Genomic DNA, 27328 nt, shown 5'->3' on the forward strand with positions numbered 1-27328 from the left:
GTAGCGAGTGGGTTGTTGCTTGAAGAGTTCGGGAAATGCTGACCAGAGATCCGAGAAAATCTTCGTGAGTTGACATTGAGTTATTATGACAAGAGCTGGCTACCGTACATGACGCACAAGACAAACTTGCGTTTGAGGAAATGAAGAGTCTATGGAACTATCACCCCCCCATTCGGGAGTGACATCTGTTTGCCAAAAAGCCAAGAGTAGTTGGGAGAAGAACTTCGAACAATACCCATATCCCAATCCTACCCCCAAAACGTAAAGCATAGTGAGAAACTGTGCAAGCAAGAAAAGAAATAAGACAGGAAGACAATTGACGCTCAAGTGACCCCAAAGTCTCCCCGTCAACCGCCATGCCGAAATGAATTCGGACGGACGAATAAGGGATGACCTCAAAACCTAGCACTCGAAAGAGAAAGCATCCATCCAGAATGACCAAGTTCCTCCCTTTCCCTTCCCCCTCTTTAGTAGTAATACTTCTTCACAGTCTTCTCAACCAGGACCCGCCTCGGTCTACATAGCGCAGGCCGGCCGTACCGGTCCCGGCAGATGCTCACGCCGTCGTGGCGGTACCCTGGCCCTTCGAACCGCAACCGCTCACAGTAGGCGCACCGCTCCGACCCGTAGCTGCCGTAGCTCGAGCCGCTGTACCCCGATCGGTAGCTGAGCCTGTCGTCGAAGCGGTCTCGGTAGCCGTAGGACGAGCGGCAGCGATAGCAGACTGTCTCTGTGAAGGAGTTGTGCCAGTCTATGATGTTAAATCAGGACGTTAGTCTCAGAGGTCTAGGTGGGTAAGGTCATCGGGAAAGGAGAGTATGTCGGGAGAAAAGTGGCATACCCTCCGGACCATCAAGATTCAAAGGGCGAGAGAATGATGACGCTCGTAGATGAGACATGCCAGGAAAACCATAAGAGACAAGTGTTACTTACAGCGCCGACATTGCGTGCAGAGTTGATACCCCGCCGGTCCAGGCCCATATCCGTACCCGTACCCCGGACGACCGGGGAACACCTCGGTGGTGGTGACCTCGTTGATGACCTGCGCGCCCGCCGGCACGACAGCCACGTCTCGTTCTCTGTTCGCGACAATGATCTCGTTGTTGACGGGTCCGCGGGAGACCTCGTTGACGACGACGGAGGCGCGATCCTTGACTACCTCGGCGACAGCCGGACCGCTACCGCCGTGACCTCCGTGACCTCCGTGATGTGAGGGCATAATTACGAGAGAGTGACTTGTTGCCTTTTTTTCCCTTCCTTTCTTTGTTTCTCGAGTCCCCCTTTCCCCTCCCTTTATCTTGATCGAAGCGGATTTGGTGGTTTGTTTATGCTTGAGTTCGGTCACTTCGTGTCGTTTGAGAACGTTGGCGAGGGAATACCGTAAGGAGGGGGCGTGAGGAGGTGTAGTTGTAGTTGTAGTCGCAAGCTGAGGGCTGAAATGTCCGAGGGGAGCTGAGTGCCGACGGCTGAGTTCCGAACGTGACGCCGCCAACAAACAAGTGCTGATATGTTGAGTGAGTTGTCCTTGTGATGTCTCGAAAAGTAATGCAATGGGCAAAAAAGGGGGTGGTAACCCCAGGCTTCTATACTACCTTACCTTACCTTAGGTGAGAGTCAAAGGGGGCAAGCCCAAGATACACACACCAAATAACAATAGACAGGGTGGTCTCCAATGACTGACCACCTTGCTCTTACTTACACCCTCCCCCTTCCAAGCGATTCCAGAATCATTCTTTCCTTGAACTTACATTAGACTGAGGCAGTACCGTTACTTTCTGTTGATGGCTTCTCACCCCCAAAGCTTACCTTCGCCGTCTCCCCTGCCCGGATGACCACCACTAGCGGAACTCTTTCACCCAACGCATGACGTGAAGGCCAAGACGGAGCTGGTGAGGTCACAGGTTCGGAGAGTCAAAGAAAGGGATTGAAAAGTGGTGTGAAGGGGGGGGGGGGGGGAGGGGGACAACGATGCTAGCTCCAAGACCAAAACACCAAAAGCTGACCGCGTACCCTGCGGGATTGAAGCTAACGATGCACCCAACACGGCCTAAGTTCGACTTAGATCAGACTGCGAGAACGTGGCAGAGCCCAACCCAACAATGCCACAACCTTTTTTGTCTCTCTTCTGCCTGCCTGCCTGCCTAAAACGATGGCGGGCAACTGTCTCAGGGTGTAGGCTGCGCTGCGGCTGCGCTGCCCCTGAACCCCTTCGGAGGGGCTGAGCCGGAGAAGGCATCCTCAACTATCGTTGGATCCGGGCTTCCGGGACCCTCATCGGCGTCACACGTGGGGCCTCTGACCACACCTCTCTTTTCTTCCGGGAAATCTAGAACTGGGCATAGGTCACCGTCATCTTGTTCTCATAGGTGCCGCCAACAATAATTTGTGTATTAGGGGATAGAAGGACGTATCGTACACGTTTGCAGCGTAAGTGTTCTCGCCTCCGATCGCTATTTAGTCTGGACACAACGCCCAGACGCCCAAAATGTCATACCTGCCCCATTTCCAACCATGATTTTCCGTCGTGTCCTCGTGTGACTTTGTGTGTTCTTCATGACCTTCCGGGCCCGTCGCCCTTCTTCGCTACTTCTTTCCGCGGCAAGATCACGACCTTCCGGCTAAGTAGCTCTCTTAACTCGGGAGTGATAATCTTCTTGACCTCGGGCTCTTCAGTTGCCTTGCTCTTGTCCTTGCGTGGCGATGCTGGACCTGCACTGCTTTGGCTCTCCTGTGGAGTTTTGTCGGTAGATGCCGACTTTGAAGGAGACCCCGGGTCGCGGATTCTCGGTCCCGGGAAATTGCCCTTCTTATCGACGGCCTCAACCAGGCGATGGAACCGACGGAATAGCGCCTCCGCGCGAATTAGAGTTGAGTCAAGATCCATTGTGTTGGAAAGCTCGTTGACTGTACCAGATTAGTATGACGAATTGACAGGAATTTCAGATGACCACATACCGTATTTAAGCACCTCATCAAAATGCTGCAGGTGGGTCATGATGACGTCGCGGTGCTTCTCCAAAATGGCCAAGGCCACAAATAGGTGGAAGCTGCTGCTCAAATAGTCCGTCCACAGAGTTTCCCAAAGACGCAGCACATCCATCCACTCGAACTCCCGTTTATACCAGACGAGCAACATGCGGAAGAAGAAAAAAAAGTTTGTGCTATCAGCAGACTGCAGGTGAGCGTAAAGCTTGGGGTCCATGAACTGAACGAGATGATCAAGAGTCAGTAGCTGAGACCGCATGCCAGACTGATCTCGTAGGAAATTGCGCTCCATGCGGTCCATGAAGTGCTGGAAGCCCCAAAAGGCGATGGCATCGTCCTGCATCACAGCGTAGATAGGAGCGAGAAGATCAGACATGCCCTGCACGTAGCCGAGATCCTTATTGTACTCGTTGTACGTCAGGAGCATGTCCTTCATCTGCTCAAGATGGACATTGGTGCCGACCTCGGAAAAGGGGGAGTCGGGATCGGGGTGCGGAATGTCTTCTCCGGCGAAGATGGGCACATTACGATCTGTCCGGTGGACATCCTTTTCTGTCATGATATTAGTCGCGGCTAGATGCGAAGGAACAACATAGAGACTTACCGATTCGACCGCGTTGCTCACGCCACCACTCGCCCTGTTCGCCCTCGCCTCCCAAGTCTACTAATCTCTCCCACCATGCGCCCTTCAACTTAACATATTCGTCTCGTAGGGACGCGAGATGGGCTTTTCGCTCCTCGGCAGTGCTATACCAGTCGTGAACCCCGAGAATAAAGAGCCATGCCTCTTTTCTCACACCATCGTCAGGGTCCAGTCCTCCGTGAAACACCCGTTCTTTGACTTCGTCAACAGTGACAGAAAGCCTTCCAGTTCGTGGATCAAAGAACGTGTTCCATTCTTTCAGCGTCACCGTCTTTCTTCTATCCTCCAACGACATGGTGCTACTGCCGTCTAGCAGCTCAAACTCTCCAACATCGGTGTCCTCGAGCTCCAAGACCTCCTTAGCAGTCCATATCCTCTGGCTCCGATCTCGCTCACTTTGTTCGGCAATTCCCATTGCCCAGCGCGCCAGGTATATCCTCGCACTGTCAAACTCATCTTGAAGAGTCTGAACCTCTGGGTTGCGAAGAAGCCTCTTGACTTGTGGGGGAACATTCGGGTTCTGTATGACGTCTTGAGCAGCCCGTCTGGTGAAAGTGGTGACCTTGCTGAACTTCTCCATGATGTTCCATCCAGTTTCTTTGACAAATTTTACAAAGGGGTCCATCTGCGCGTCACTACTGGGGCCAGCGCCGCCGGCTCGAGTCCCCGAAGCATCATTTTGGCCGGCCTGAGCCGTACTGGACGTGAGCTTGCCACTGAAAGCCTCGCTGTCCTCCTTCGAGGGCTCCACCAAGTAAATGTTGGGCTCGGCGCCGGATCTCTCGATCGGAACGTAGCGCCGCAACCATCGTAGGACCTCATCGCCGCCCCAGAACATCTCACCCCGGTCACCGAATGGGTCGAAGCTATCCCTCGTCCGCCTCTTTCTCTTAAGGATGGTGCTCTGACATTCGCTGTCGTGGAAAAATAGCGCGGGAAAACTATCACCAGCTCTCGAGTTGATGATCAGAGAGCCGAACCACCAACCCAGACTCGGTGGTCTCACGAGAAGCGAGTATATTGCGCTGACTGGAATGGCGAAAGCATATGTGCCTACAGAGCCTCTGTGGGATGTGACCGTCGGCGGAGGGGGTACCAGGTACGACTGCTTAGGCGGCGAATCACCTTCACTGAGGTCGACCTTGACGTAAATACTCTCGGATTCGCCGAGAGATGTTTCGGGGAGCCATGCTAGGAGCAGGTTGGAGGGAGGTGGATTGCGAGAGTCTCGAGACGAGGAGGAGGTCGGTCGTTCGCTTGAGCCTCCTTTCTGCTGGAGTAAGGCTATGTAGCCTGGGATATTATCTTTCGCAGATGGCGTGGGGTGAACATAGACCTGTGCCGTTGCAATATTCCCGTTAGTTCCGGTCTTTGTAAGGTGTGGGGTGGCGAGAGTGGTTTCTATGACATACCTTGCTCTTAGAGAATAGAAGCTTGACGCCCCGTCCTGTTTCTGTATGCGTGATTGTGTTGTAGTCCCCTTCCTCATCGTCGCTCAGGGCATAGAAGCTCCCCGAGGGCGAACGAGGTCGCGTCGGTGGTGGAGCGTTGGTGGCCGGCGGGGGATCTGAGTCTGAGGTCATCGTGCAGTGCGCCGCCGATAATGTAAGCTGGGATGTACGGGAGGCTTCGGCTCCGAAGGCCTGCTGTCGTCTCGGGTGAGGCTATTCAGGAAACAGAGCTATTGCGACAGTGGCTCTACTGTTAGAGTTTCCGGTAGAAAAATAAAGTGACAAGAGCGAGAAACAAAAAGGATGATCCGGGGAAAGTGGCATGTGAGCGAACTGTGGCTAATGATATGGGACGTTGGGGGCGAATAGCTCAGGCAAGGTGCTGCGCAGTCGTCGCCGCGCCCTCTGAGGGGCGTGGCCACCCACTTCCGTCACTGAATCACCCCGCTGCGAAAGCTTGCATCCATGTCTCGGAGGGGTTGTTCCCACTGTATCTGTACCGCGATTTAGGCAGCCTTTTAGCGTAGTGTGGCGGTACAGCTACCCGCGCATCAAGGTGAACCATGTCATCTGCAGCATGCATGCGTCGTCATTCGCACCTCCGGTTGGTCCTTCCGAGGCTACGTATTGCACGCGCAAGCAACTCGCTCCATCGTCGCCAGATTCGGCCTCGCGAGACAAAGCTTCATCGCGGACTCGCCGTTCCGTGTTAATGAGTTTCTAGGTGTAAACATCGTGACTCACTCGAGCTCACTGTTTCGCGCATCGGGGCGTATTCCATGACGACGGAAGCTGGCGACATACCTGCAACTTTTTGATCAAGCCCAGCAGATCGAACAATACATCAAGGCCAGCGACTTCAGTCCAAATGCATGATTAGTAGTGTGTGTATTGTGTGTATGTATGTGCCTCAGCTCTGCTCTCGCACCTTTCCGGATACATGTCTCCAAGCAACATCCGCATTCTGCCTTGCCTCGAGGGTCTGCGATGTCCACCGTTTACATACGGTCCGCAGATCCTCACACTAAGCCGACTGTCGACAACTTGATTCCGGCCCGCCAAGCATCTCGACTGCGAACGCCCGCATCATAATGAAGAACCCCCGAACAAGGACCCGTCATCCTCAAGGCGTATTCTCGCTCGCGTTCCGCGCACCCCTTGATCCCATCCACTTTACCTCATACGAGGACCGCTTGGGAGACCTTGACGTCTTGGGCCAGCAGGCAGTCCTGTTCGCCCACCAGTGCCACCGCCGCCGCCGCTGCCTCCACTATAGCCAGGATCGTTGTTCGACCACGGAGAGTTGGATGCCACAAATGGCCTACCTCCACCTCCTCCACCACCACCGCCGCCGCCTCCATTCCCATCGTACATGCCGCCGGGAGCAAATCGGTCTTCGTAGTCACCGCTCCCGCCTCTGCCCGTCGGTGGTTGGAATGGTCCTTGGCCTCCAGATGCCGGACTGGTTGTTCTCGCACCTCCCCATAGTCGCTGCTTAAGCCGATCCTGTGCTGAGCCGCCCGCTGAGCTGCCCGGCGGTGTGTTCGTCGTGTCTCTTCCATATGCCGCACTTTGCTGATAACTGCCCGCTCGCTGGCTGGGTAGAGGTCGTGCCTGCACCTCTTCGCGTCCATTGTCTCCGGCTCGGGCAAAGGGGCTCAGTCGCGCGGGCTGCTGCTCGGCGCCTCGCATCGGTGGGGGAGCTCCGCGACCTTGCCGCAAGCTCATCGTGTCCTGCCTCTGCTGCGCGCCGCCATTATTGTCCCACAGAGAGCTCAAGCCCGTCGTAGGACCAGCTTGCTGTTGCTGCTGCAGACCTCCGTATCGTGCGCCGACTTGCTGGGCTGGTTGGGCGTAGACGGGCGCTGCTGGGGGTGGTGCCTTTGGGTCGGGCGGCAACCAGCCTGGGAACGGACGGCCTTTCTCGGTGTAGTAGCCTCTAAGGACTCTGCACACGTGGGTGTCGTCTTCAGTGTCGCCGTCGTTTTCGCTCTGCAACAAGCGACTCTGCAGGTTCGAGATCTGAGAGGTGGTGTTGGTGAGGATCCTCGAGTACCAAGATGACATCGTGCCTTGTTCCTTGCCGCGAGGATCCTGCGGGGCAAAGGCAGAGAGGCAAAAGGCGCTGTTTTCGACTGTTTTCGGACGGGTTGGGGTAAAGAGCTCTGCTCCGGGGCACGAAAGCTACTCGTCGGGGCTTGTGTCTGTGAAATCGCTCGCTCGCTATCGAAGTAGTTGAGTAGTGAGAAAAGGGAGAAGTTGGGATACCAAATGCCGGCGGGTGGTTTCGTTGTGCTGTTTTAATTTTGGAGGGTTGCTTGAAGTGGTCCGTTTCAAATAAGCCGGTCTTGAATGATAGGGAATGGGAAGCGACCTGGGTTGACGGGTCCGACACTTGTCGCCCGACGGAATGATGCAGGGTGGTGGGGCCTGGGCCTACCCGCATTGTTCTAAAGGAACTTGCACTAATTGAGGTGCTTTGTCTTCACCGAGCGCCCCCCGGCTCGAGTAAGTCTCGGTGAAGCATGGATCACTGCTCCAGGCCGCATGCAAGTCACCTCCTACCTCAGTCTCCAACCTTACGTACAGGAGATTTAGTACCAGATATTGGCACACTCACGCAGCCTACCAGGCAGTCGCCTATTTGCACGACTTTTTATTTCAAACGGTCTATAGTGAACATAATTAAAGTAAGAGAACTGGAGTATGAACAAGGTAAACGTGAAAAAAGATATGAGACAGAGGACAAGCACGATATGCCATGCACGCAAAAAACCACAGTGCAGGAATATTAAACAGCCATTTGATAAAATGTATATCACAACACACGGTGGTATGCACAATGCCCCCAGTTTTTGATTTTCCGTCCCGTAATCAGCCGTAAAGGTATCCGCGCCAGACGCCATTGGAATTCCACGCGAGCCTCTCTCACCAGGTCAATTCCTCCGCAATCTTGGGGCGCTCCTCCTGCTTCTGCTTCAGCCTCTTCTGGTTCATCTTGACCGCCCGGCCGCGCTTGCGCTTGTCGCCAGCCTTGCGAGCCGCCTCCTCGTCGCTGTCTTCAGAGTCGTCATCCTCCTCCTCCTCGTCATCATCCTCGGCGTCATCGTCGCTCTGGAGCCAGTCCTCAATGTCCTCGAGCTCCTCTTCACTCTCCTCAATATCGGAGACGTACTCGACCTCCTTCTCCAAGTCGTCCTCGGACTCATCCTCTTCCTCGCCCTCTTGCTCCGACTCCATACCGGGGTCCATGTCCTTATCACGCTTGCCAGCGCCCTCCTTCTCCATGGAGTTGAGGACTTTCCTCCAGATCGACTCGCTGACGTTGAGGGGTTGGTCGCCGTAGGCGCCGGAACGTAATCTCTCGACAAGCTCGCGCTCAATGGTACGCTCCAACTTGGCGGCGGCCTCGGCCTTGCGCTCTCTGGCCTCCTCGCGGCGCCGGATCTTGGGCGCCATCTTCGGTACCAGCTTCTCGCCCATGCGCTCCTCCTCGGCGGCGATCTTGCGCATGCGAATGTTGACTTGTGTGAGACGGGTGAGACGCTGTTTGCACTTGTGGACGAGGAACTTGGGCCAGTAGATGAGCTTGTCATCGAGCATCTCCAGGGCCTTGGCGTAGTTGTTGGGCAGCTTGATGCGCTCCCATAGCTTCGAGGGCATGTGCGCACGTTCGATCGTCTTCATGTAAAGGTACAGCGTGTCCTTGTTCGGAGCGCGTCGAACGGTGGCATAACGGGAGTTTGCCAGCGGGCATGATTGTCTGTTGCAGAGACCTGTGACATTGTTCTCGTTTCTGCAGAACGTCTGCTTCTTCTCTGTGGAAAGTTTGAAACTGCAGAACTGCTGGTTGATAATTTGCCTAGGGCGGGGCGGATTAGGATTGAGGCCTGCAATTAATTCTGTTAAATCCAGACTCACCAGATAATCTCGTCGGACGCCATTGTGACGGTTTTTGGCGGGAAATGGACGAGGTTGAGAGTTGTCAAAAGGCCTTGCCGTTCGTCGAGTGCTGGAAGAAAACCGAGGCGGCGGGGCGCTTCCAGGTTGGTTTTCCTCGCTCTCGACGCTACAAAAAAAAATTCCATCCAACGGGCAAGTTGCAGGGGTACGAGCCTTATCGCGATAAGCTCGGGGGTAAAGCGGCCCGGCCGACCAATCGAACGTCTTGAATTGCAATAGCTCCCAAATCGGAACTTCGTCAACCTGATCTGCTCAATCGTTCAGTGAACAGTTCGTTCTCATCATCTCATATAATATTACACTCATGTATTTTTGATCGCAATGCGGATGTAGTCGTCCTGAATATAATAGCTTCATTGATTTCTTTCGATCCACTGTTTCACTAGTCCATGCATGCTCTCATTCGGTCGACGAGGAGCCTCGGCCGAAACCTCCCCTTACGCACTCGACGATGTCTTAGTGATCGAGGTTACAGCTCATTGAGAATTCGGCCCCTGGCGGTACCATCAACTGCTTTAGGCCGTTTCTACCAAACAAATATACCACAAAACACGAGTGCTCAGTCACGGTTCATCACATCGACATCAGATGTCATTTTCAAGGAAGACACCATCTATGCCTTGTCAACAGCACAAGGCCGGGCCGGCATCGCCGTAATACGCATTTCTGGTCCCGGATGTATAGACGTGAGAGCATTTCCAGCAATTGAATGAGAACTCGGCACTAAAACTCAATCTTAGGTCTACAAAGGCCTATGCCCGAACAAGGCATCGCCAAAACCTCGATATGCATCAGTCAGAACCCTCGTAGACGGCCAAGCCAGCGAGGAGGCAACAATCTTGGATTCAAACGCCTTGGTGCTGTACTTCCCTGGACCTAAGACAGTAACCGGAGAAGACGTCCTAGAACTACACGTCCACGGCGGCACAGCGACAGTCAAGGCAGTCCTCGCCGCGATCCCGCGATGCGCCTCCGCCTCCGAAAGTAGCAGCAGCAGTATCGTTCGCTACGCCGAACCAGGCGAGTTCACCAAACGAGCCTTCCTCAACGACAGACTCGACCTCGCACAGGTGGAGTCCCTGGGCGACACTCTCTCCGCCGACACGGAGCAACAGCGCCGGGCTGCCGTGCGCGGCAGCTCGGGCAGCCTAGGCCGGACCTACGAAGCCTGGCGCGAGCAGCTTCTCTTGGCCAGGGGCGAAATCGAGGCCCTCATCGACTTCTCCGAGGACCAGCACTTTGACGAGTCCCCCGCGGAGCTGATGAGCAACGTCAGCGCGCTCGTCGCCGACATGCGGCACCGTATCGGTGTCCACGAGCGCGCGGGCCAGCGAAGTGAGCTCCTCCGAAACGGCATTCGCATCGCGCTGCTTGGTCCTCCCAACGTCGGCAAGAGCTCGCTGATGAATCTCGTTGTTGGCAGGGAGGCATCCATTGTCTCGATGGAGGCTGGCACGACGCGGGATGTTGTCGAGGTCAGTCTCGATATTCGGGGGTACCTCTGCTCGTTCGCAGATACGGCTGGCATCAGGACGAGGCTTGCTGCCGGCGGCGGTGGTGGTGTCAACTCCTCTGAACCTGCGTTGGGGCTGGTCGAAGAGGAGGGTATCCGGCGCGCGAAGCAAAAGGCCTCGGAATCCGACATCATCATCGTCTTAGCGGCCGTCGAGCCCAGCCCCGGCCCCCAGGGCGGCTTCCGCATCAACTACGACGCGGAGACGCTACAACTGGCGTCCGAAGCGCAGGCCTGCTTAATCGTGGTCAATAAGCGCGACGCCGTCGACGCCGCCACCTTCTCCAGCCTCCTTGAGGGCTTCAGAAACGAAACAGCCTCTCGGATACCAAATCTCCGCACAGTGGAGATCATTGCGATCTCCTGCCGCGAGGCTGAAGCACAAGCCAAGTCTCCCTCCGCCAGTGGCAGCGCCGGTCAGAAAGACCCGGGCGCGATCCACGGGCTCATCGACCGCCTGGTCGAGTCGTTCGCCGGTATGACGGCCCTCCCCGTGGACCAGCAAGACCTGCTGGGCGTGACGGCCAGGCAGGCGCAGCTGCTCGAGCAGTGTCGCGGGTTCCTGGACGAATTCATGGCCGTCGCGCACTCCGAAGAAGGAGGAGGAACAGGAGACGGCGAGGACCCTGATATCGTCCTGGCGGCGGAACACCTGCGTTATGCGGCAGATAGGCTGGCCAAGATTACGGGGCGCGTCGAGGCCGGGGATGTAGAAGAGGTTCTCGGGGTGATTTTTGAAAAGTAAGTCTTGACTATTTTATCTCCCATGGTTCTGTTTTTTGGCACGTTTCACTGACACGTCTTGACGTTTTCAGGTTTTGTGTAGGAAAATAGAGATTAGACTACTATCGAATCCCGGACGGTGAAGTCCTCATATATCTAAATCTAATCTGTCGTAGACAAAGGAGAAACAGGAGAAATGGAGGAGTGAAGAAGAAGAGAAGAAGAGAGATACGAATCAAACCCGTCAACGCCGAGCCAATGCGACAAAGGAAACCATTCCTCTTCGAGAAGAGGCACGCCATGCTTGCTATGCAGTCCCAAATTCCAATGAAAGAAGAAGAGAGAAGGAGGGGGCGGAGGCGGAAGGAGTGTGATCCGTCGCGATGCTACCATCTACCCCAAACTCCGGCCCAATGCATGAGATAAGAAAAGAAGAGGAAGAAGAAGGATCGCCGCCGCCAGCACCCTTTGAAGCCCAAACCTTTCATGCTCGCGCAAGGGAAGGGAAGGGCGAGGTAGGCGGACGGATGCAAGTGATGAAAACGCCGATCTAATGCTGATAGAATAGGAAATTTCGAGCTCGCAAGTCTGATGCGGCGGAGCCCCTCGTCTTATACAAGACATTGAAGATTGGGAAGGCAGCCGCAGCAAAAAAATGGAGGGATGCAAAGCCGGTAACCGAGAGTCCTCAGGGGATCAAGGAACCCAGAAGAAGAAGATGTGCGCGAAGGAGTGGTGAGACGCTTATTTGTCCTCCTCGTCGTCGCCATCCTTGTTGTAGCCGGAGCGGCCCTTGTTCTGGCCCTCGTCGTCGTCATCGCCGTCCTTGTTGTATCCGGAGCGGCCGCGGTTGTCCTTCTCCTCGTCGTCGCCGTCCTTGTTGTAGCCTGAGCGTCCGTAGACGGCGGTGGCGGGAGTGAACAGAAGAGTGAAGGCGGCCATTGTGGTTGAATTTGTGGGTTTTGTGTGTGTGTGTTGGAGGAAGTTGAGCTTTCGGTGGAAGGCGAGGTAGATGGGTTGTTGATGGTGTAAGTGGTTGGTGTTTGTGTGTATAAGAGAGGAGACGTGAGATTGTTTTGAGATTGTATGAGAGCTGTGTCTAAGCTTGTGATGCCGGATTGTGAGTGTGATGATGGATTATATTCCTGCCTCAGATGGGGATATATCAAGGAGTTTATATAGGCCTCAAGGCATCCATATTCTCTCTCATATCGAGAGACGGGGCTGGGCGTTGATGAGGCTCATCGTGTAGGGGTGAGGTACCTTAGACAGGTACGGAGTGAGACCCCAGCCCTACGTACCTTTACGATTTACCTCAGGTCAAGGGGGGGCAGCAGAAGAGAAACCCAGCCATTGGTACCTCGACTTGGCATCTCAGCCTCCGTGCGAGGAGGCGCGGACGCCCGGTAAACGGGTATCGCAACGGCTAGGGGTTGGGGCGTTGGGCTTGTGTGGGAGATTGAGATACCTGCGATGCTAGTTTCGGCACGGCCCCCACGGCTTCTCTGTCTCGCTCTCTCTAGGCAGCCCTTTTGCTTTCCAAATTTGGGACATGTGGAGGGCGATGACATGTACCCAAGGCAACCAAAGAAGAATACGACCGGGGGCGGGTAATAGTTAAAAAAAAAAAAAAAAAAAAAAAAAGGACCCCTGAAGGACAAGTCTGAGCCTTCTTTCTACTAAGGTACGAGGAAGTATCGTAACATCTTTCCTCTTCCCTGGGCAACATGAACGAAGTAAAGATGACATCCATCACTGCCCGCCGCGCGCGCATGTGGTATGCGTGTAGTGTCTGCGTGTGTGTCACTGTCATCGGTCTGCAGACCACTCGGCATACGGCAGACCAGAAACCCGGGCGACGTGATGGTGGGTTTCGCAAGGTTCCTCGTCATGATGTGAGATGCAATGTGCGAGGCGAGGGGGGAACGCCATGCGCTGGAGTGCCGCGGGCCTGGATTGCGGTGATCTGGGCAGATGTGGCTCTCAAATCAGTTCCCTGTAAGTAACCCAGCAGCTCCGCAATAGGCTGTCATATCAATGGCTCATTTCCGTTTCTGGTCGTCAGAGGGCCAAGGGTGTGGCTCACTGGCTCGTCCTCCGAACTTTTGGAAACAAGAGGGACAGGGACGAAATCCAAGGCGACGGGTTTTGGTTACACGGACTGGTGCATCATGATTAGTCGATGCGCTAAAAGAGACAGGAAAAGATTGTGAGCAAGTCTTGTTTGGCGAATGGGAGAGGCGCCGACAGGGAAGAGGTCGGATGTGTAGGGCTGAGTAGACCAATGGGGACTACCTGTGCAGAGGAAAGTAAGCACCAGCCTAGCCTGCCTAGAGAGACGTCTCAGGTCGGCCCGGATGAGATCGCGTAGCAGCCACAGGATATGTCTCTGTCAGCATCTTGGAGGCTGTGCAAATGTTCTTCTTCTTTCGAGTTTCTGAGTAGCGAGGACTGAAGACGCTCGAAAGTGGGCCACGGTAGAGGGTCGATTGGAGGGGATGGAGGCTGACATAAGGGCAACCAGCGCATCTCCATTGAGCAACTGACCGATGAGACAGGCAAGTGATCTAGCCGCCTCAGCCAGCTTGACAGTCACCCGTGTGATTTTGATTCGTTGATTGCAGTGAAGGCTGCGACTGCCTCCGGCGGTGCCCGTATGTCTCTACCTTTGGATAGGCGTAGTAATTACAAAGCTCCGGAGCTGCTCGGTGTTTGAGTCCTATGGTCGGTGAGCAGCGGACGGGTCGGTCGTGGCCGTTGATCCCGTCATTGGTAAGACACCGGCGGTTGTTCCCCCGACAGTGATCGACACTGCAGGTGAGCAGGCGAAAGAGTCACCGGTGTCGTAGGTACCTGTGTATGAAATCGCCTTGTGAGACATCTCATGTGACGACGAACGCGAGGCATCGCGAAGTGACGGGCATTGAATCACGGGCATGGAAGCGGAAAGATGGGTGATGCCGGAAACTCCGCTCAGTGCTCGCAGCAAATGACTGCCTTGGCTCCGTGGGGGCCCCGTGGAGCATCCGGAGAGACGGCAGAAGGCGGTGCTGGTCCGCACCTGGAGATGACCTAAGATCCTTTGGCCTCAGTCGACAAGGCATCGAGTGGTTGCTGTAGTCATCATGTCTGGTATGTGATGCCGAAACGGATGTGGTCCAGCTTGAGTCTCTTGACCGAGTATACTCAAGACGGTCTAGGGCGCATCAGGGATCGGACAAGACCGAAGTGTGAAGTCATTGGCAGTTGTGATTGCAGAGGTGCATCGCATCGGTAGCGTTGGGCGACGGATATGACAGAGTACGGCTGCTATTGCCGCAAGGTTCGTGTTTCGGGCAAAGAGGTGTACTCGGGTGCAGGCCCATGATCCTTCGAGCGACTCGAAATAATAGAAACCACTGTGAGTCAGCGGATGCAGCGCAATAGTGCCTTGAGCCCTGTTGCAAAGTCTAAATCAGGCTTTTCCATGGGCAGACTAGTCTCTGCGGTTCTCGTGTATCTTTTGAGTGCCAACATGTTCGCATTGCCTCTGATAAGATGGTTGTACTCCGTAAAGGCTGCTTTTGAAGAGATGTCGTTGTGGAAGGCGTATCCGTAAGATGGGACGAGGTGAACGGGGATGCGACCGGGATGTTGGGGTCCAAAAGGGGCCGCTCAATGTTTCCTGAAGCAGCTGCCTAAGGAACTTTGAAGTTGCAGTGCCCGGGTGCGCTCGAAGCCACGTGCGACATTTCACCCATTGTCCGCCGCCGGGATGGGAGTTGGGGGCCATGGGGCCTTCCTTTCCTGGTTTCACTCCAAGGTACGTGAGTACCTACTGTACAGTAGATATCCGTACGGAGGGATGACTAAGGAGAACGTGGGCAGCAAAAGGTCTGAGCTTTGCGCCCCCTCAGACGGGAAGGCACAGCAGAGGTTCGCACTTTCCAAGGTACGCAAGGGAAGGAGGCAGGTCCTTGCTAGGGGCCGGCGCCCGGACCTTCTATGCGGCCCATCCAATCCTCCCCCTCCAACGTCTGGACTTCCAGTGGTTAGAACCCAAATCCTTCCCGCCTACATTCAACTACCATCGAGCATTAGCCATAATCAGCCACTATCGTGTCGGAAACTCCAAGTGACGATAGTGTTGAAAATGTATGAAAGGATAGAGCAACAGAAAATACGTCGCCTCAGATAGGTGCGATAGCGACGGCTCGTCCTCGTCCTCGTCCTTCCAATCCCGGCGTTTAATCTTGTTTGCCAAGTGACAATCAACAAACAAACAAATAATAACCAGCGCCACCAACAGGATGCTCCAACACAATGCTGGGCCGTCAATATGGATTCGGGTACCTGTGCCGTACGGTTACTGGGCCAGGAGTTTCACCCGTATCTCGTCCATCTTCTCTTTCTCTTCTCCTCTTCAGAATTTCTCTTCCACTTCCACGAGCCGTCTCACCTCTCTTGACCTTGACTGCCTTCTTTGTCCCGCGACGAGTCGAAACTTTGCGCAATGGAGTCTCTACCTGTCGAGGTCCTTCAAATGACCCTGAGTTACCTCTGTATGCATTGCCGAGACCCCACCGGCTTCCCTCACGCAGATACACAAGAGGTCCGAGACGACAAGAGAGCATTGGCTTTCCTTTGCAGAATCTCAAGACGCATATCTGCGGTAGCCTATCCGATCTTGTACCACTATTATGCGACGGGAAACATGCATCTTAGACAGACAGTTATCACCAGGCAAAGGCCCATCAGAAATACCCCCGAGCCGAACCTGGTTCAGAAATTCACCCGTACCATCCGACAGCGACCTGACTTGGCCTCATACGTCGATGCTATGCAGGTTGCAAGCTGGGACCTGGAAATCAATTATCGCCTAACCTCACCGGACTCCTCCAGCTCCGACAGCAGTGTGTCGGATTCAGAAGTGCCCCCCGAAGTGTGGGAAGCTGCCAGTACATTATACGCTGAACACTCGAGGAAGCCACAGCCACCGACGCCAATAAAGGACTACAGCATGCTAGAAGGCGAAGTTCCAGATTTGATAGCGGCTATCCAGTCATGTCCTCGTTTGCAAAGTCTTCTCGTCAGTTACAGTGACCACGACCCCATCTGGCCCGAAAAAAGCTGGCTGGGGCTGAGAATGCCCTCGATCCGTCGTCTGGGTGTCATAGTCGGCCTATCCAGGCAATGCACACTCTATATCAATTTCGCCGGAATGCAGAACATGTTTCCCAACGTGGAATCTATCCATGCTAGCACGGGAGGCCTTTGGATTCTTCAGCGCGGCACGCTTCCGACCAAAAACCCGAAGGACTTTTTGACAAAGTTGAAGAGCCTATCGATTGCGGGAATGCGGGATCCTCACTTGGAGGAGCTGTTGACATGTCTGCCTGGTCTCGAACGCCTCGAAATCACCAACCAGAACTACGATTGCTCCTGGCGAAGGGCCCTCAAGCCGGTGCAAAACCGACTCAAGAGCCTTCACATATCCTACCACCTCAAGCCGCACCATGGCATGAAGCTGTGGGATGTCAAGTTTCGCCACAGCGAACGGTTTAGATTATGCGGCGCTCTGGAGGAACTCTCGCTCGACTGCCGGTTAATCCGGGACGTCGTCACGCCCTATGCTCCCGAAGCGAGACTAGCATCGCTGCTACCGCCATCGATTCGCGTTGTTAGGATTCGGTATCTTCATTATGTCATGTCAGGGACACTGAAGTACCTAGCAGACGTGGCACCCACCCGCTTCCCGCATCTCAAGCTCATCCACATTGGGGTGAGCGAATGCGAGTCGCCCGGGAATGAGGACATGGTTGCGGCAATGGAGGAACCGACGCGCCGGCTCTTCGCGGCGGTGGGCATCGATTTGTTGTGGACGCAGGATCTGGTTTGGGAACAGAAGAGACCTGGAAGGTTCCTGGGGTCGGGGATAAATTTGACGGCCGACATACCCCTTCCGGTGGTACCCGAGCATATGATCATTCATTAACGCAGAAAAGGGTGTGCAGAGGAGGGAATTCCGGCTGACCGTCGTGAGAAGCTCATGTGTTGTCAGTAGTGGTGTACTGACAACGTCGGTTGGGGTATGCTGATGGACTCGGAGTCGAGAAGAGAACAAGTAACGGTGACAACGGGTTTCTGAAGCAGTTGAAAGCACGAACCAGGGGAAGCCTAGCAACATGTCGGTCGGTGTACATCTGCTCACTGCCTCCACATCGACTTTGAAGTCGATAGTCCTATTTCACTTAGCTAATACATCACTTACACGCCCATGAGCTAAGAGGCTCGATGTACATACTTCGTTTATCTACTATTCGCCCGAGCAATCAGCAACGGCAGGATAATAAGTAAATAAGGTATGTCCATCATGCTTCACAGCCCCTAGTGAATCCCCAACGCCACGAGACATAAGCTGAAATCGTCCAAGAAAGGCTTGGGAATATGAAACATCCACACACCTTCCTGTCCCAAATTCACGGCTGCCTGGTTTGGAAACACAGAGGCTAACCTGATTTAGGATATCTCACTTGAGCCGCACCAGCCTTACGACCTGCATGTAACCACCACCTACCCACCATTATCAACATCTCTCCTGCTGGTCTGGTGCTGACCACCGAGCCAAGACTTGGGTTCCACAACAGCCCTGCCACTCGGTCAGCGAAAGTAGGAGAGGCGCACATACACAGCCTACTAATGCAATGCAACCAGAGCCAGGAAAAGGCGGGAAATTGCAAAGAGAGAGACCTCGTGGTTGTGGAACGTGAGTAAGAAACAGAGCAACTCTGGCCCTCGTCAACCCCCCCCCCCCCCTTTCCCTTGCCAGCCTTGTAGATCTCCGAAAAGGGAAATAGAGCCAACCTGGGGTGTGACACAGAGGCGTGTAAGTGTGTATCTGCATGGCAAATTTGGGAAATCATGTGTAACGTACCACGCTTAGCAAAGTTCACGTCGGGCGGCCGCCGAGGTCTGCGGACCCACGGCAACCATTTCTGGGTCCGCGGCCCTCCTCACCATCGAACCGACGAGGTGCGAAGAAATAACGGCAGATAGACTAAGAATGCTATGCGAGGAAGGAGGGAGGTGGTACCATGGCTTAGGACTTTGCTAAGCCCAGGGATTACTCACTCACGGACCAAGAGTTCTGCTAAGAAGGAGCCTCTCGAGGGCTTGGCGGGCGGATTCGGGGTATCACTAAGAATTTCTTGTCTTGAATCCTTCACTCGGCTCGCTCCTACGCGGGCGGTCCCGTGTGTTGAACGACGTGTTTTGGCCCCCCTGAGGCGGAATTGACTCTGGAGCTTTGAGATGCCTTCGTCTACAGATATTCACGCAGCGGAAATAACTTCCTTCATGAGCTGCGCGTTCCAAGTCGTCATTCATGCCTTGGTGCGGCGAAAGGGGGACCCTTCGCGTTTGTACAGACTTGGAGAAAGGACTATACATGGATGGTCTCACCTAGTTAAGTTTGGATGGGAAGGTTGCCTGACCAAATCTGTCAGGCAGAAGCCGATGATGTCGAAACGATGACGGACACGAATGCTTATGCCGTTGCTCGTCGCTTTCTGCTCGATTCGGTCAACAGGGACGGACATGGTGTGCGTGCTGACTTCAGTCGAGGACGGCTTACATATCCCCTTTTCCTTTTTGGTATCTGTGGGCTTACGCTCCTCGGCCGAACGTAGAATTGTCAGCACACCACACACATTCACACTTACATGCGACTATCAAAGTTCAAAATCCGGCAAGGCCGAACCAGGCATCTCGTCCTTCTCCGGAAACACGTTCGAGGGACCTGGAAAAAAAGGGACCTTGCATGTACAACGAATTCAAGCCAGCCGAACAGACCGGCCTTTTTGCATAATCTCATTCCCCGGACGGGCTTCTCAAACCAGCGTGTCGCCCGAAAACCACTCTATGCTTTTTTCCCTTTTTGCTCTCTTCTTACTTCGTACATGCATTGCCTCTCCTCGATGCGCGCGCTTCCGTGTGATGTGACGAACAAACAAGGTACGTGATTTACAACTCGTCCCTAACGTGCCCGCCGCTGCTGCCGCCGCCAGACTTGCTGGGCTCCTCCATGGCCATAAGCTTGACAACTAAGCTCGTCCAGCCGGTGAAGTGCTGGGTGCGCTGCCCCTCGCCCGTCTCCGGGTTGTACTGCTCCCAGGCGAAGCCCGTCTTTTCCCAGCTGTTGTAGACGGTGTCGACGAGGTTCTTGCGAAGGCGGGTGAAGAGGTCCGCGGCCTTGGCCTTGTAAGGGCCATCTTGAGAGGCGACGTTCTATAGTACTTGTTAGTGATGGGGAATTCTTATCGGTAGGAGATGGGTCGGTGTGACTTACTCTCAGTTGGGAGACGGCCATGTAGTTGATTGGCATCCACACAGGGCTTCTCCAGTAGTTCTCAGCCGTGCCATAGAACTCATCCTGCTTGCTCAGACTCCTCAGGCCGTGGGGGCTGAAGAGGTGCTCCTCGTCGCCAATGAGGTCGAGGAGCTTGCCCAGCTTGGGGTCGTCGGCCTCAAGAAGACCGACCAAGAATGGGAACAGCGAGATGTAGCCCTTGTGGCAGACGAGGGTGTTCTCTTCGTAAGCATCGATCGTGGCATCGCAGTAGCAGCCCTCCTTCTCGGACCAGTGGAGGTCGTTCAGGTTGCGACGGATGGCATTCAGAGTCGTCTTGAACTCGTCAACCTGCTCCGCCATGCCAAGAGCGTCGGCAATGTTCATCAACGACTTGGTCATCAATCCAACCCAGGACATGAGGTCGACGTGGAGTTCGCCGGGGTGAGGGGGCTGGGGACGAGGGTAGTCATCGAGACCGCTCGTGAGAACGTGGGTCTCGGTGCGGCCGCGCCATCTGTAGCCTTCCTTGTTCGAGAACGCGTCGCGGTCGTAGGTCTTCAAGTCTCCTCGCTGAGTCTTGCGGAACCAGTCGTACTGCTGGCGGACGAACGGGTACAGCCTTCGGAGGAACTCCTCTCCGAGCTCGACATTGTCCAAGTGGGCGGTCTGCAGGGAGGCCTGAGGGCCGAGATGCTCTTTTTCAGCGGGCTGGCTACCGTTGGTCTTGCGCAGTCTCTCCATGAAGCCTTCAATGATGAGGAAAAGAGTGGGAGGGTTGGCGTAGTGCGGGTACTGGACCTGGAATTCCTCGGGTACCTTGCTCCGAGCCTCGAGACCTAGAATTTGCTCGCGAGGGATCCATCCGTCTTCGTCCATGGTGTTGAACCAGCTCTTGACGATCTCCAAGGTCAAGTCAATGTCCCAGTCGGCGATGGGGATAAGGTGATAACCCTCGTCCCAAAGGAATCCCCGAGGGAAGAAGGGGCGAGACGGAACAGCCGTGAAGAGCTCATACGGGCCCTCCAACTCCTGCTGCTTGCGTGCGCGGGCAGCAGCGGTCTCCTCCCAGAAGCCCTCGTTCTCTTCGTCGTACTCGGGAGCGTAAGAACGATCAATCAGCTGAGACCCGTGGAAGTATCCGATGCCGCCAAGTAGATTAGAGAACATGCTCTTGGCAAACTTCTTGTAGTTGTCGGCAGTGAACGGAGCCTTCAGGCTGAAGATGGAAGAGAAGCGTTCTCCAAAGAACTCGGTGACCGACTTGATCTCGCGCGTGACATCGGCACTTGTGAGCTCGGGGCCCGCAGAGGCAGATGAGAAGATGACGTCAAACTCAAAAGCTCCCTCAAACATCTTCTGGACGACGTGCGTGTTCCCTTCGCCGGGCTTGTTCTCGATCTGGTAGGTGAGGTATGCCGGAGGCGGCTCGTTCATCTCGTAATTCTCCTGGACAAACTTGACGCTTTCCTGGATGAGGTTGAAAACAACACCCTTGCCCTGCCACTGATGCTCCTCAGGAACTGTCAGAGATCGTACCGTCGTGCGATCGGGGTGTCTCTTTTCGGACAAATCGTGGCTGCTGGAAGGGTGCTTGCCCTCTCCCTTAGTGATGACCAGCTTATACTTGCCGAGCTCCTGGGAAGAGCCTCCGAATGCAACGTCGCCGTCGAACCCAGCGGGGTCATTTTCACCGGAGAATGCGAGCTCTGCTTCGCTGTTGTCTTCGGCGATGTAGTAGTGGATCATGGTCTTCAGATCGGCGGGTGCACCCTCTCTCGGAACACCCTTGATTCTTGCAGCCCAGCTACCGCCGTTGGCTCCACCGGGGACCTTGACAAACGAAGTGGTGATGTCAATCTGATTGCCTTCGTCGTGGATAGACTGGATGCCTCCCTTCCGGGCATCATACTCGTCCCATCCATAGCCATGAAGGCCTTCATGCTGTTCGCATGTGTAGCGGAAACCTAGACTTGTAAGCCTTTACATATATATGTATGAAGACGCCGGTATACAACATACCTTGCTGAACGTCTTGGTAGTTGTCGACTCTGGACCACATCAATCCAGTCCACAGACTCTTGGGGGATCGGTTGCGGACGCCAAAGTACAGGTTCGACTTATAAGGACCCCAGAACAAGCTTTCGTTGTTGAGGCGACCGACTTCGGAGGTCAAGATTGAAGCCGAGCCGGGACCATCTTCCGCCGCAAGGGCTAGCTGTGCCCCAAAGATATTGAAGAGGGAAAGCGTGAGGAAGACGGCCAATTGCGTTATGCGGGCCATCTTTGCAGTATGTGAATGATCATTCAGCGCTCATCGGAGCTCTGAGGGGAATAATCTGACACTCACACAACAGCTATGTGAAATTGCCAAGCTGTGTGCGTCAGTTTGTGTGTGTAATGTCAGGTTTGAAATAGAGAAGTGAACGAAGTCGGGTGTAAGATGAGAAAGAGGTAAGTATCAATGTACCTCTGGCCAACGCTGCTGGAGTGAACACGTTGGACGACTCGCAGGCTGCCCGGGATGGAGCTCGGATTGAGGCTGAGGTGAAATGTGGCTTTGACAGCTTGGTTGACGTCGGCTGCCAAACGAACCAATCAACCCCCTTGGAGCATGTCAAGCTTGGGCCAGCTTATGTGTGGCGGCGGGTGTTTTAGCGTCAACCCCGTTGTCGATAGCTGCTACGATCCCTGAAACTTCAGCAACTGTCGGTTGTCCCAATGTACTCCACTGGGCCTTTGGGGAATGGAATGTTGCGCCTACTTGACTTCCTCCACTGAAAGCCCCCCCCCCCCCTGCCGAGTCGCACACCGTCAATTGCTGCCAGTGGCTGCATGTCAATTCCCTCCCATCCACTCTGACCTCTCTCTACCTCACTGGTACATGCTCCTTTCCACTGTTCACCTGCATCAAGTAGCTCTTGTCGACCTGCAGCCCAGCCTTGCGCTTGATCACGGAAACGCGCACGATATAGCCATCGCATAACCAGCTTGACGACCTCGGGGGCCACCTGTCGAGCTTCGCGCACTTCTGTGTTCCCCTGGTGTGGCACCAAACGCACGAGACCATCGCGATATGGCCACATAGTTCGCCCGCAACATACTTTGAGTTGAAGATGCTGGACGGGAGATACATATGCTAGGATGAGCTTGGACTCGCTGTTACCCATCGCTCCCGCGAGGGTGAAGGCATTGATTCTACCTCTGGGCCAAATCAGAAGTGATCGTTTCTCGTCCTTCATTGAACGCCTGCGGCCTGAACATGTCGTCTCCTTGCGGGATGTCAGCCCTGATGGGCGGCCAAACAGGAGCACGTCCTTCCATTTCCCATATTCTTTTCAAGAACCCTCATACTGACCGTCAATCTATAGATATGTTTTCCCCTTTGGCCTTCCCTGACGGCGCCGTATTCTACGAACTCATAACCCACGTCCCCCCACCTTCGCATCTCGCGCTATCGCCGTTCGACTTCTACCGTGAACCCCTAGCGGTTATTGCAATCGCTGACGGAGAGGAACTCAGCCGAGTCACCTTCAGCAAGAGACACTCTGGAAATGCGCCCACCGTTGCCGAACAAAACATCCGAACGCTGGACCAGGAGTTGGAGGACTTGAGAGACCGCTTCGGAAGGGCACTGGTTCACCGAGTGCTGATCTTCGACCATGCGCTTTCGAAGGAGAACCCGGTACCTTTACCCGAGGGACTCATTGCTATACCACCGCCGGACGAGTGCAAGCGGACGACCATGAAAACTATAATGTGCGACATTACGTCGCAGCTCCTGGCGGAAATGACAAGACTGGCCAAGTCGTTTGAAGCCTGGAACTTCATCGATTCTCCCGGACAGTCTCAGTCAAGTAGACAAACGAACGGCGCATCATGGGGCGCAGATGATTCTGGTTCGGTAAATAAGAGGGCATCTCAATTCGTTCCTGGTCCGCAGAGATCGAGCTCGACCAGTGGTATTCCAGATCGGCACATGAATCGCATGTCTATGCCGGTTGCGCCTATGAAGCACAACTCGGCTGTATCGTCGAGCAACTCAACGCCCGCTCGGCCATCAACTCCTGTGAAAAGCGGACTGTCGAACCCTCCTACCACTTTTGACGATTTGACTTCCGGCATGAGTAGTGACTCTTCGACCCCTGACCGAAATTCAAGGCCGGGTGCTGGAGACCACTTCAGGTCAGAAAGTTCAGATCGAGTTTCGGTGCAGGGCTTCGGCCCCGGTGGTCTCAATGATCGCTTCAGAGCGAAAGGCAAAAGCAGAGTCAAGATCCTTATGGGGTCTTTGTTTCTGCAAGCAGGTCGCTGGACCGATGCTTTGAAAGAACTTATAGATGGCGCGACAGTAGCCAAATCGATAAACGACCACATATGGCATGGCAAGGCACTCGAGTTGATCACTCTCTGTCTACTGCTGCTAGGCTGGGTCAAGGTCGACTTTCAGGTCCCGTCTATTTGCCTACCCCCACAAGACAAATCTACGGCTGCTACATATGCTGCCCTAGAAGCAGCGACCCCAACTGATGCAGGCCAGCCCAAGCATATTCGAAACCTTCAAATTATACTCCCAGACCTTTTGGACCGAATCGCCGGGCTGTATTCTCGTATATCTGCTGAGCATCTGCCTCCCTTACCCCTGGCGGAGACGACAATTAGATTCTCCAAGATTTTGTCTGCTTTGCACCTTGCTGACGGAAAGCTCGGAGAGCGTGCCTACGAGATCATGATCTTTGGAAAACTTCCCTCGACCCCTCTGACAACCTCGCCCCGGTTGACCGTTGTCCCGAGCCGACAGTCAATCGTCACATTTCTCTTCCGCGCGTTTCCTGCCTCTTCGTCGGAGCTTCTCACCATCGCAGATAGAGTTTCGATTCTAGCAGGAATCGCATCCGTTCTTGGACCTCTCGGTCATCATCGGAAGAAAGCAATGGTAACCAGAGAACTCGTTTCCGTCCTAATCAGCGGACTGGTTGAGGCGCGCACTCGTGGTGCTGCAGACATGGGTATACACCCTGCGGCAGGCCTGGTAGCTCTGAATGCTGCCAACGGGCACAGTAATAGCGCAGTCGCACTCGAACTGGGCGAAGGCGACGTTGAACAGGGAATCGAGGCATTTTTGGCTCTTTTGTGCAAGTCTTACGGTGTTGTCGGCTTTGACATGAAGAAACAACCCGCAGACGATGCCATTTCGACAGAGGACTCGGACGCTGCTGTCATCGATAGAATTCGGGGACAGGCAGCTGCGAGATTCTTTGGGTTCACCAGTGTCAAGCTGAACATACTGAGAGCATGCATCAACTTTTCTGAGGCGTTGCCTGACTTCAACGGTGTTTTGAAGTTCTCCAGTGATCTGCTTCGCACGGCTGGCTCAGGAGTTGCCCCTGGCCCTCGCAAAGAAGATGCATCACCGGTCATTACTCGCGACGAACAGACCCGGCTCGCCACAAATATTTCAAAGACATCGAATCTCGCGAAAAGATTAGGCCTCAATCAGCTCGCGGCGGAGTACTGGGACGAATTCTTCGTCCGTGGCGTCGCCTTAGAACCACTTCCGATTACCAGAATTCCGGTCCCGCATGCCAAAAGTACACTTCCTGGAGCAGTAATTGCGAGAACTTCTCAAGACGTCAACCCTTTTATATACAACCCATTCCTTAAGCAGCCCGATAAAGCTGCTGACCACCTTCTCGTTGCGAACGAGCCCGCAACCTTTAGAGTTACTCTCCAGAACCCATATGACATCGAGGTGGATGTCGAAAGCCTTCGCCTGGACACCAGCGGTGCAGAATTCGAATCAAACTTTGAGAGCACCATTATTGGCCCGTACCGAACACAGATTCTCAAAGTCTCGGGAACACCAAAGGGACCGGGTGCCTTGAAGGTAACAGGCGCAATCATCCGTGTCCGCGGCTGTCGCGAGAGACGATTCCCCATATTCAAACAGCCATGGACGCCGCAAGCAGATGTCAAGGTGAAGGCTACCGGACTTCAAGCCTTGGAAACCACCCTTGCCTCAGGAGCCCTTGTTGGCCAACCGCTGAAGGTAGGGAGTGTCGCATTGAATGTCATCCCTAAACAGCCCATTGTTATTGTCAAGTCGACAACGCTACCCCAGGCTTCCGTCATGGTGCTCGAGGGAGAGAGACAGGTGTTCTCTGTCACGTTGCAGAATCTCTCCCAAACAACTCCAGTGGACTTTATGCTTTTCTCTTTCCAGGATTCCACGCAGGGACCGTTGCAGGCAGGCATCAACAACAGAGATGCTACGCCAGCCGAATTGTACGAATACGAATACATTCTGATGAGGCGCCAAGGTCTTCGAAGGTTGAACAAGAAGGAACCGGAGAAGCGATACATTGCTCCAGGAGGCACTGCCACATTTGATTTCGAAATCCTAGGCAAGCCTGGGTTGACAAACGCTGCCATTCAGATCGACTATGCCCATCTCGGAGTGCCTCCCGAGGAAGTGACGGACAAATTCCATACCCGACAGGTCTCGCTGCAGTTGACGGTCACTGTAAATGCTAGCGTCGAGCTCACGCGACTCGATATCCTGCCTCTCAGCGGACCCGTACCCAAGCCGCTTCTCAGTCTTACAAACCTGGAGTCCAAGGTTGATCCTTCGACATTGGCAGATGAATATTGTCTTTTGTCTATGGATCTGCGCAATGCTTGGCCGAACAATATGGAGGTCGAAATGGATGGTGAGGACGGTATTGTGATTGAGGAACACGTTCTCCCGGGGAACACCAGTCGCGTTATCGTTCCCCTACGGCGCATTTACCTCGAGGACCCTCACGCATCGATCCCGGCACTCAACCCATCAAGACAGCGGCAATTTGTTGTGAGCACTAGCAAGATTACGCCCGACATGGAACGCTCGAACCGCGAAGCATTCTGGATGAGGGAAAAAATACTGGAAACGCTCACAGCCAGGTGGAAAACAGTATCTGGCCCAAAGCGAAGCGGCTACATAGACCTGAGAACCATTAGGCTTTCACCCAGGATGATGGACGCTCTCAGGATTGATGATGTCGGCATCGAAATATCGGTACAGGACCCGGGCCAAACTGTAGGCGAAATGGTCAAAGAGACGATACTCGTCGACAACTTTGTCCAGGTCAAGATTGGTATCACCAATCGGTCAGCCAAGCCAGTCTATCCGATGTTGAGACTGATGCCAGCCTTATGCCACCGTCCGTTGAACGTGGCGTTGGACTTTACGCGAAAATTTGCCTGGAACGGTACCTTACAGCAGGCACTTCCGCTGTTGGCGGCCAAGGCGACTACAGAAGTGGAGATTCAGGCCATGGCACTCTGTCGAGGAGAGTTCGAAATAGGGGCATCCGTTGAGGAGTACCAGATTTGGGAAGAGCCAAAGGAAAAGAAGGAGCAGGAAGAGACACAAGAGAGCCGACAGCGATCGGACACTCAGACGATGCTCAACGCGATCATTGGTGCGAAGGAAAGGCGTATATGGCACTCAAGGCAACCCTGTATCATCAAGGTGGTGGATCAGGACTAGCGACTCGAGCCATTCACATGACGAACTGTATGATGGTGGACATGTAGAAGTGATTCATACCATGGTGGAGTTGGCGATCGCAGCGGCCTCCAATAAGTAGATAATTGACTTCTTGATAGACGACTCAAGCCGCTACCAATTCTTGACTAGCTGCGACGGGTTCAAGCAAGGTCCAATCCAGGGATAACTCGAT

The 27328-nt window shown here is 54.4% G+C and overlaps 11 protein-coding genes across 11 annotated transcripts; 3 read left to right on the forward strand and 8 right to left on the reverse strand.

Annotated features, from left to right (window-relative positions):
* Positions 1 to 467: 467 nt before the first annotated feature.
* On the reverse strand, positions 468 to 1219 carry CCOS01_00796 (uncharacterized protein; the record flags this gene model as incomplete). The annotated part of the gene is made up of 2 exons (XM_060448993.1): positions 468 to 751; positions 934 to 1219. 2 exons carry the CDS (start codon positions 1217 to 1219, stop codon positions 468 to 470), a joined length of 570 nt encoding a protein of 189 aa, XP_060320431.1.
* A 1332-nt stretch (positions 1220 to 2551) lies between these two features.
* CCOS01_00797 (GTPase-activating protein GYP7) lies at positions 2552 to 5211 on the reverse strand (the record flags this gene model as incomplete). Its single annotated transcript, XM_060448994.1, has 4 exons — positions 2552 to 2904; positions 2956 to 3537; positions 3590 to 4964; positions 5041 to 5211. The coding sequence occupies 4 exons, from the start codon at positions 5209 to 5211 to the stop codon at positions 2552 to 2554; spliced, it is 2481 nt and encodes an 826-aa protein (XP_060320432.1).
* A 1041-nt stretch (positions 5212 to 6252) lies between these two features.
* CCOS01_00798 (uncharacterized protein) lies at positions 6253 to 7146 on the reverse strand (the record flags this gene model as incomplete). Its single annotated transcript, XM_060448995.1, has 1 exon — positions 6253 to 7146. One exon carries the CDS (start codon positions 7144 to 7146, stop codon positions 6253 to 6255), a length of 894 nt encoding a protein of 297 aa, XP_060320433.1.
* Positions 7147 to 8007: 861 nt separating this feature from the next.
* Positions 8008 to 9023, reverse strand: CCOS01_00799 (uncharacterized protein; the record flags this gene model as incomplete). The annotated part of the gene is made up of 2 exons (XM_060448996.1): positions 8008 to 8941; positions 9001 to 9023. The coding sequence occupies 2 exons, from the start codon at positions 9021 to 9023 to the stop codon at positions 8008 to 8010; spliced, it is 957 nt and encodes a 318-aa protein (XP_060320434.1).
* A 408-nt stretch (positions 9024 to 9431) lies between these two features.
* Positions 9432 to 11300, forward strand: CCOS01_00800 (GTP-binding protein TrmE; the record flags this gene model as incomplete). Its single annotated transcript, XM_060448997.1, has 2 exons — positions 9432 to 9728; positions 9783 to 11300. The coding sequence occupies 2 exons, from the start codon at positions 9432 to 9434 to the stop codon at positions 11298 to 11300; spliced, it is 1815 nt and encodes a 604-aa protein (XP_060320435.1).
* Positions 11301 to 12022: 722 nt separating this feature from the next.
* Positions 12023 to 13170, reverse strand: CCOS01_00801 (uncharacterized protein; the record flags this gene model as incomplete). The annotated part of the gene is made up of 3 exons (XM_060448998.1): positions 12023 to 12377; positions 12593 to 12704; positions 13116 to 13170. 3 exons carry the CDS (start codon positions 13168 to 13170, stop codon positions 12023 to 12025), a joined length of 522 nt encoding a protein of 173 aa, XP_060320436.1.
* Positions 13171 to 15770: 2600 nt separating this feature from the next.
* CCOS01_00802 (uncharacterized protein) lies at positions 15771 to 17252 on the forward strand (the record flags this gene model as incomplete). Its single annotated transcript, XM_060448999.1, has 1 exon — positions 15771 to 17252. The coding sequence occupies one exon, from the start codon at positions 15771 to 15773 to the stop codon at positions 17250 to 17252; it is 1482 nt and encodes a 493-aa protein (XP_060320437.1).
* A 1202-nt stretch (positions 17253 to 18454) lies between these two features.
* Positions 18455 to 18643, reverse strand: CCOS01_00803 (uncharacterized protein; the record flags this gene model as incomplete). Its single annotated transcript, XM_060449000.1, has 1 exon — positions 18455 to 18643. The coding sequence occupies one exon, from the start codon at positions 18641 to 18643 to the stop codon at positions 18455 to 18457; it is 189 nt and encodes a 62-aa protein (XP_060320438.1).
* A 636-nt stretch (positions 18644 to 19279) lies between these two features.
* CCOS01_00804 (mannosyl oligosaccharide glucosidase) lies at positions 19280 to 21888 on the reverse strand (the record flags this gene model as incomplete). Its single annotated transcript, XM_060449001.1, has 3 exons — positions 19280 to 19543; positions 19605 to 21571; positions 21627 to 21888. 3 exons carry the CDS (start codon positions 21886 to 21888, stop codon positions 19280 to 19282), a joined length of 2493 nt encoding a protein of 830 aa, XP_060320439.1.
* A 415-nt stretch (positions 21889 to 22303) lies between these two features.
* Positions 22304 to 22846, reverse strand: CCOS01_00805 (uncharacterized protein; the record flags this gene model as incomplete). The annotated part of the gene is made up of 1 exon (XM_060449002.1): positions 22304 to 22846. The coding sequence occupies one exon, from the start codon at positions 22844 to 22846 to the stop codon at positions 22304 to 22306; it is 543 nt and encodes a 180-aa protein (XP_060320440.1).
* Positions 22847 to 22977: 131 nt separating this feature from the next.
* CCOS01_00806 (uncharacterized protein) lies at positions 22978 to 27135 on the forward strand (the record flags this gene model as incomplete). The annotated part of the gene is made up of 1 exon (XM_060449003.1): positions 22978 to 27135. The coding sequence occupies one exon, from the start codon at positions 22978 to 22980 to the stop codon at positions 27133 to 27135; it is 4158 nt and encodes a 1385-aa protein (XP_060320441.1).
* Between the last annotated feature and the right edge of the window lie 193 nt (positions 27136 to 27328).

This window comes from Colletotrichum costaricense (genome assembly GCF_030867565.1).
Source record: "Colletotrichum costaricense strain IMI 309622 chromosome Unknown Scaffold_1.1, whole genome shotgun sequence".
Taxonomy (NCBI): domain Eukaryota; kingdom Fungi; phylum Ascomycota; class Sordariomycetes; order Glomerellales; family Glomerellaceae; genus Colletotrichum; species Colletotrichum costaricense.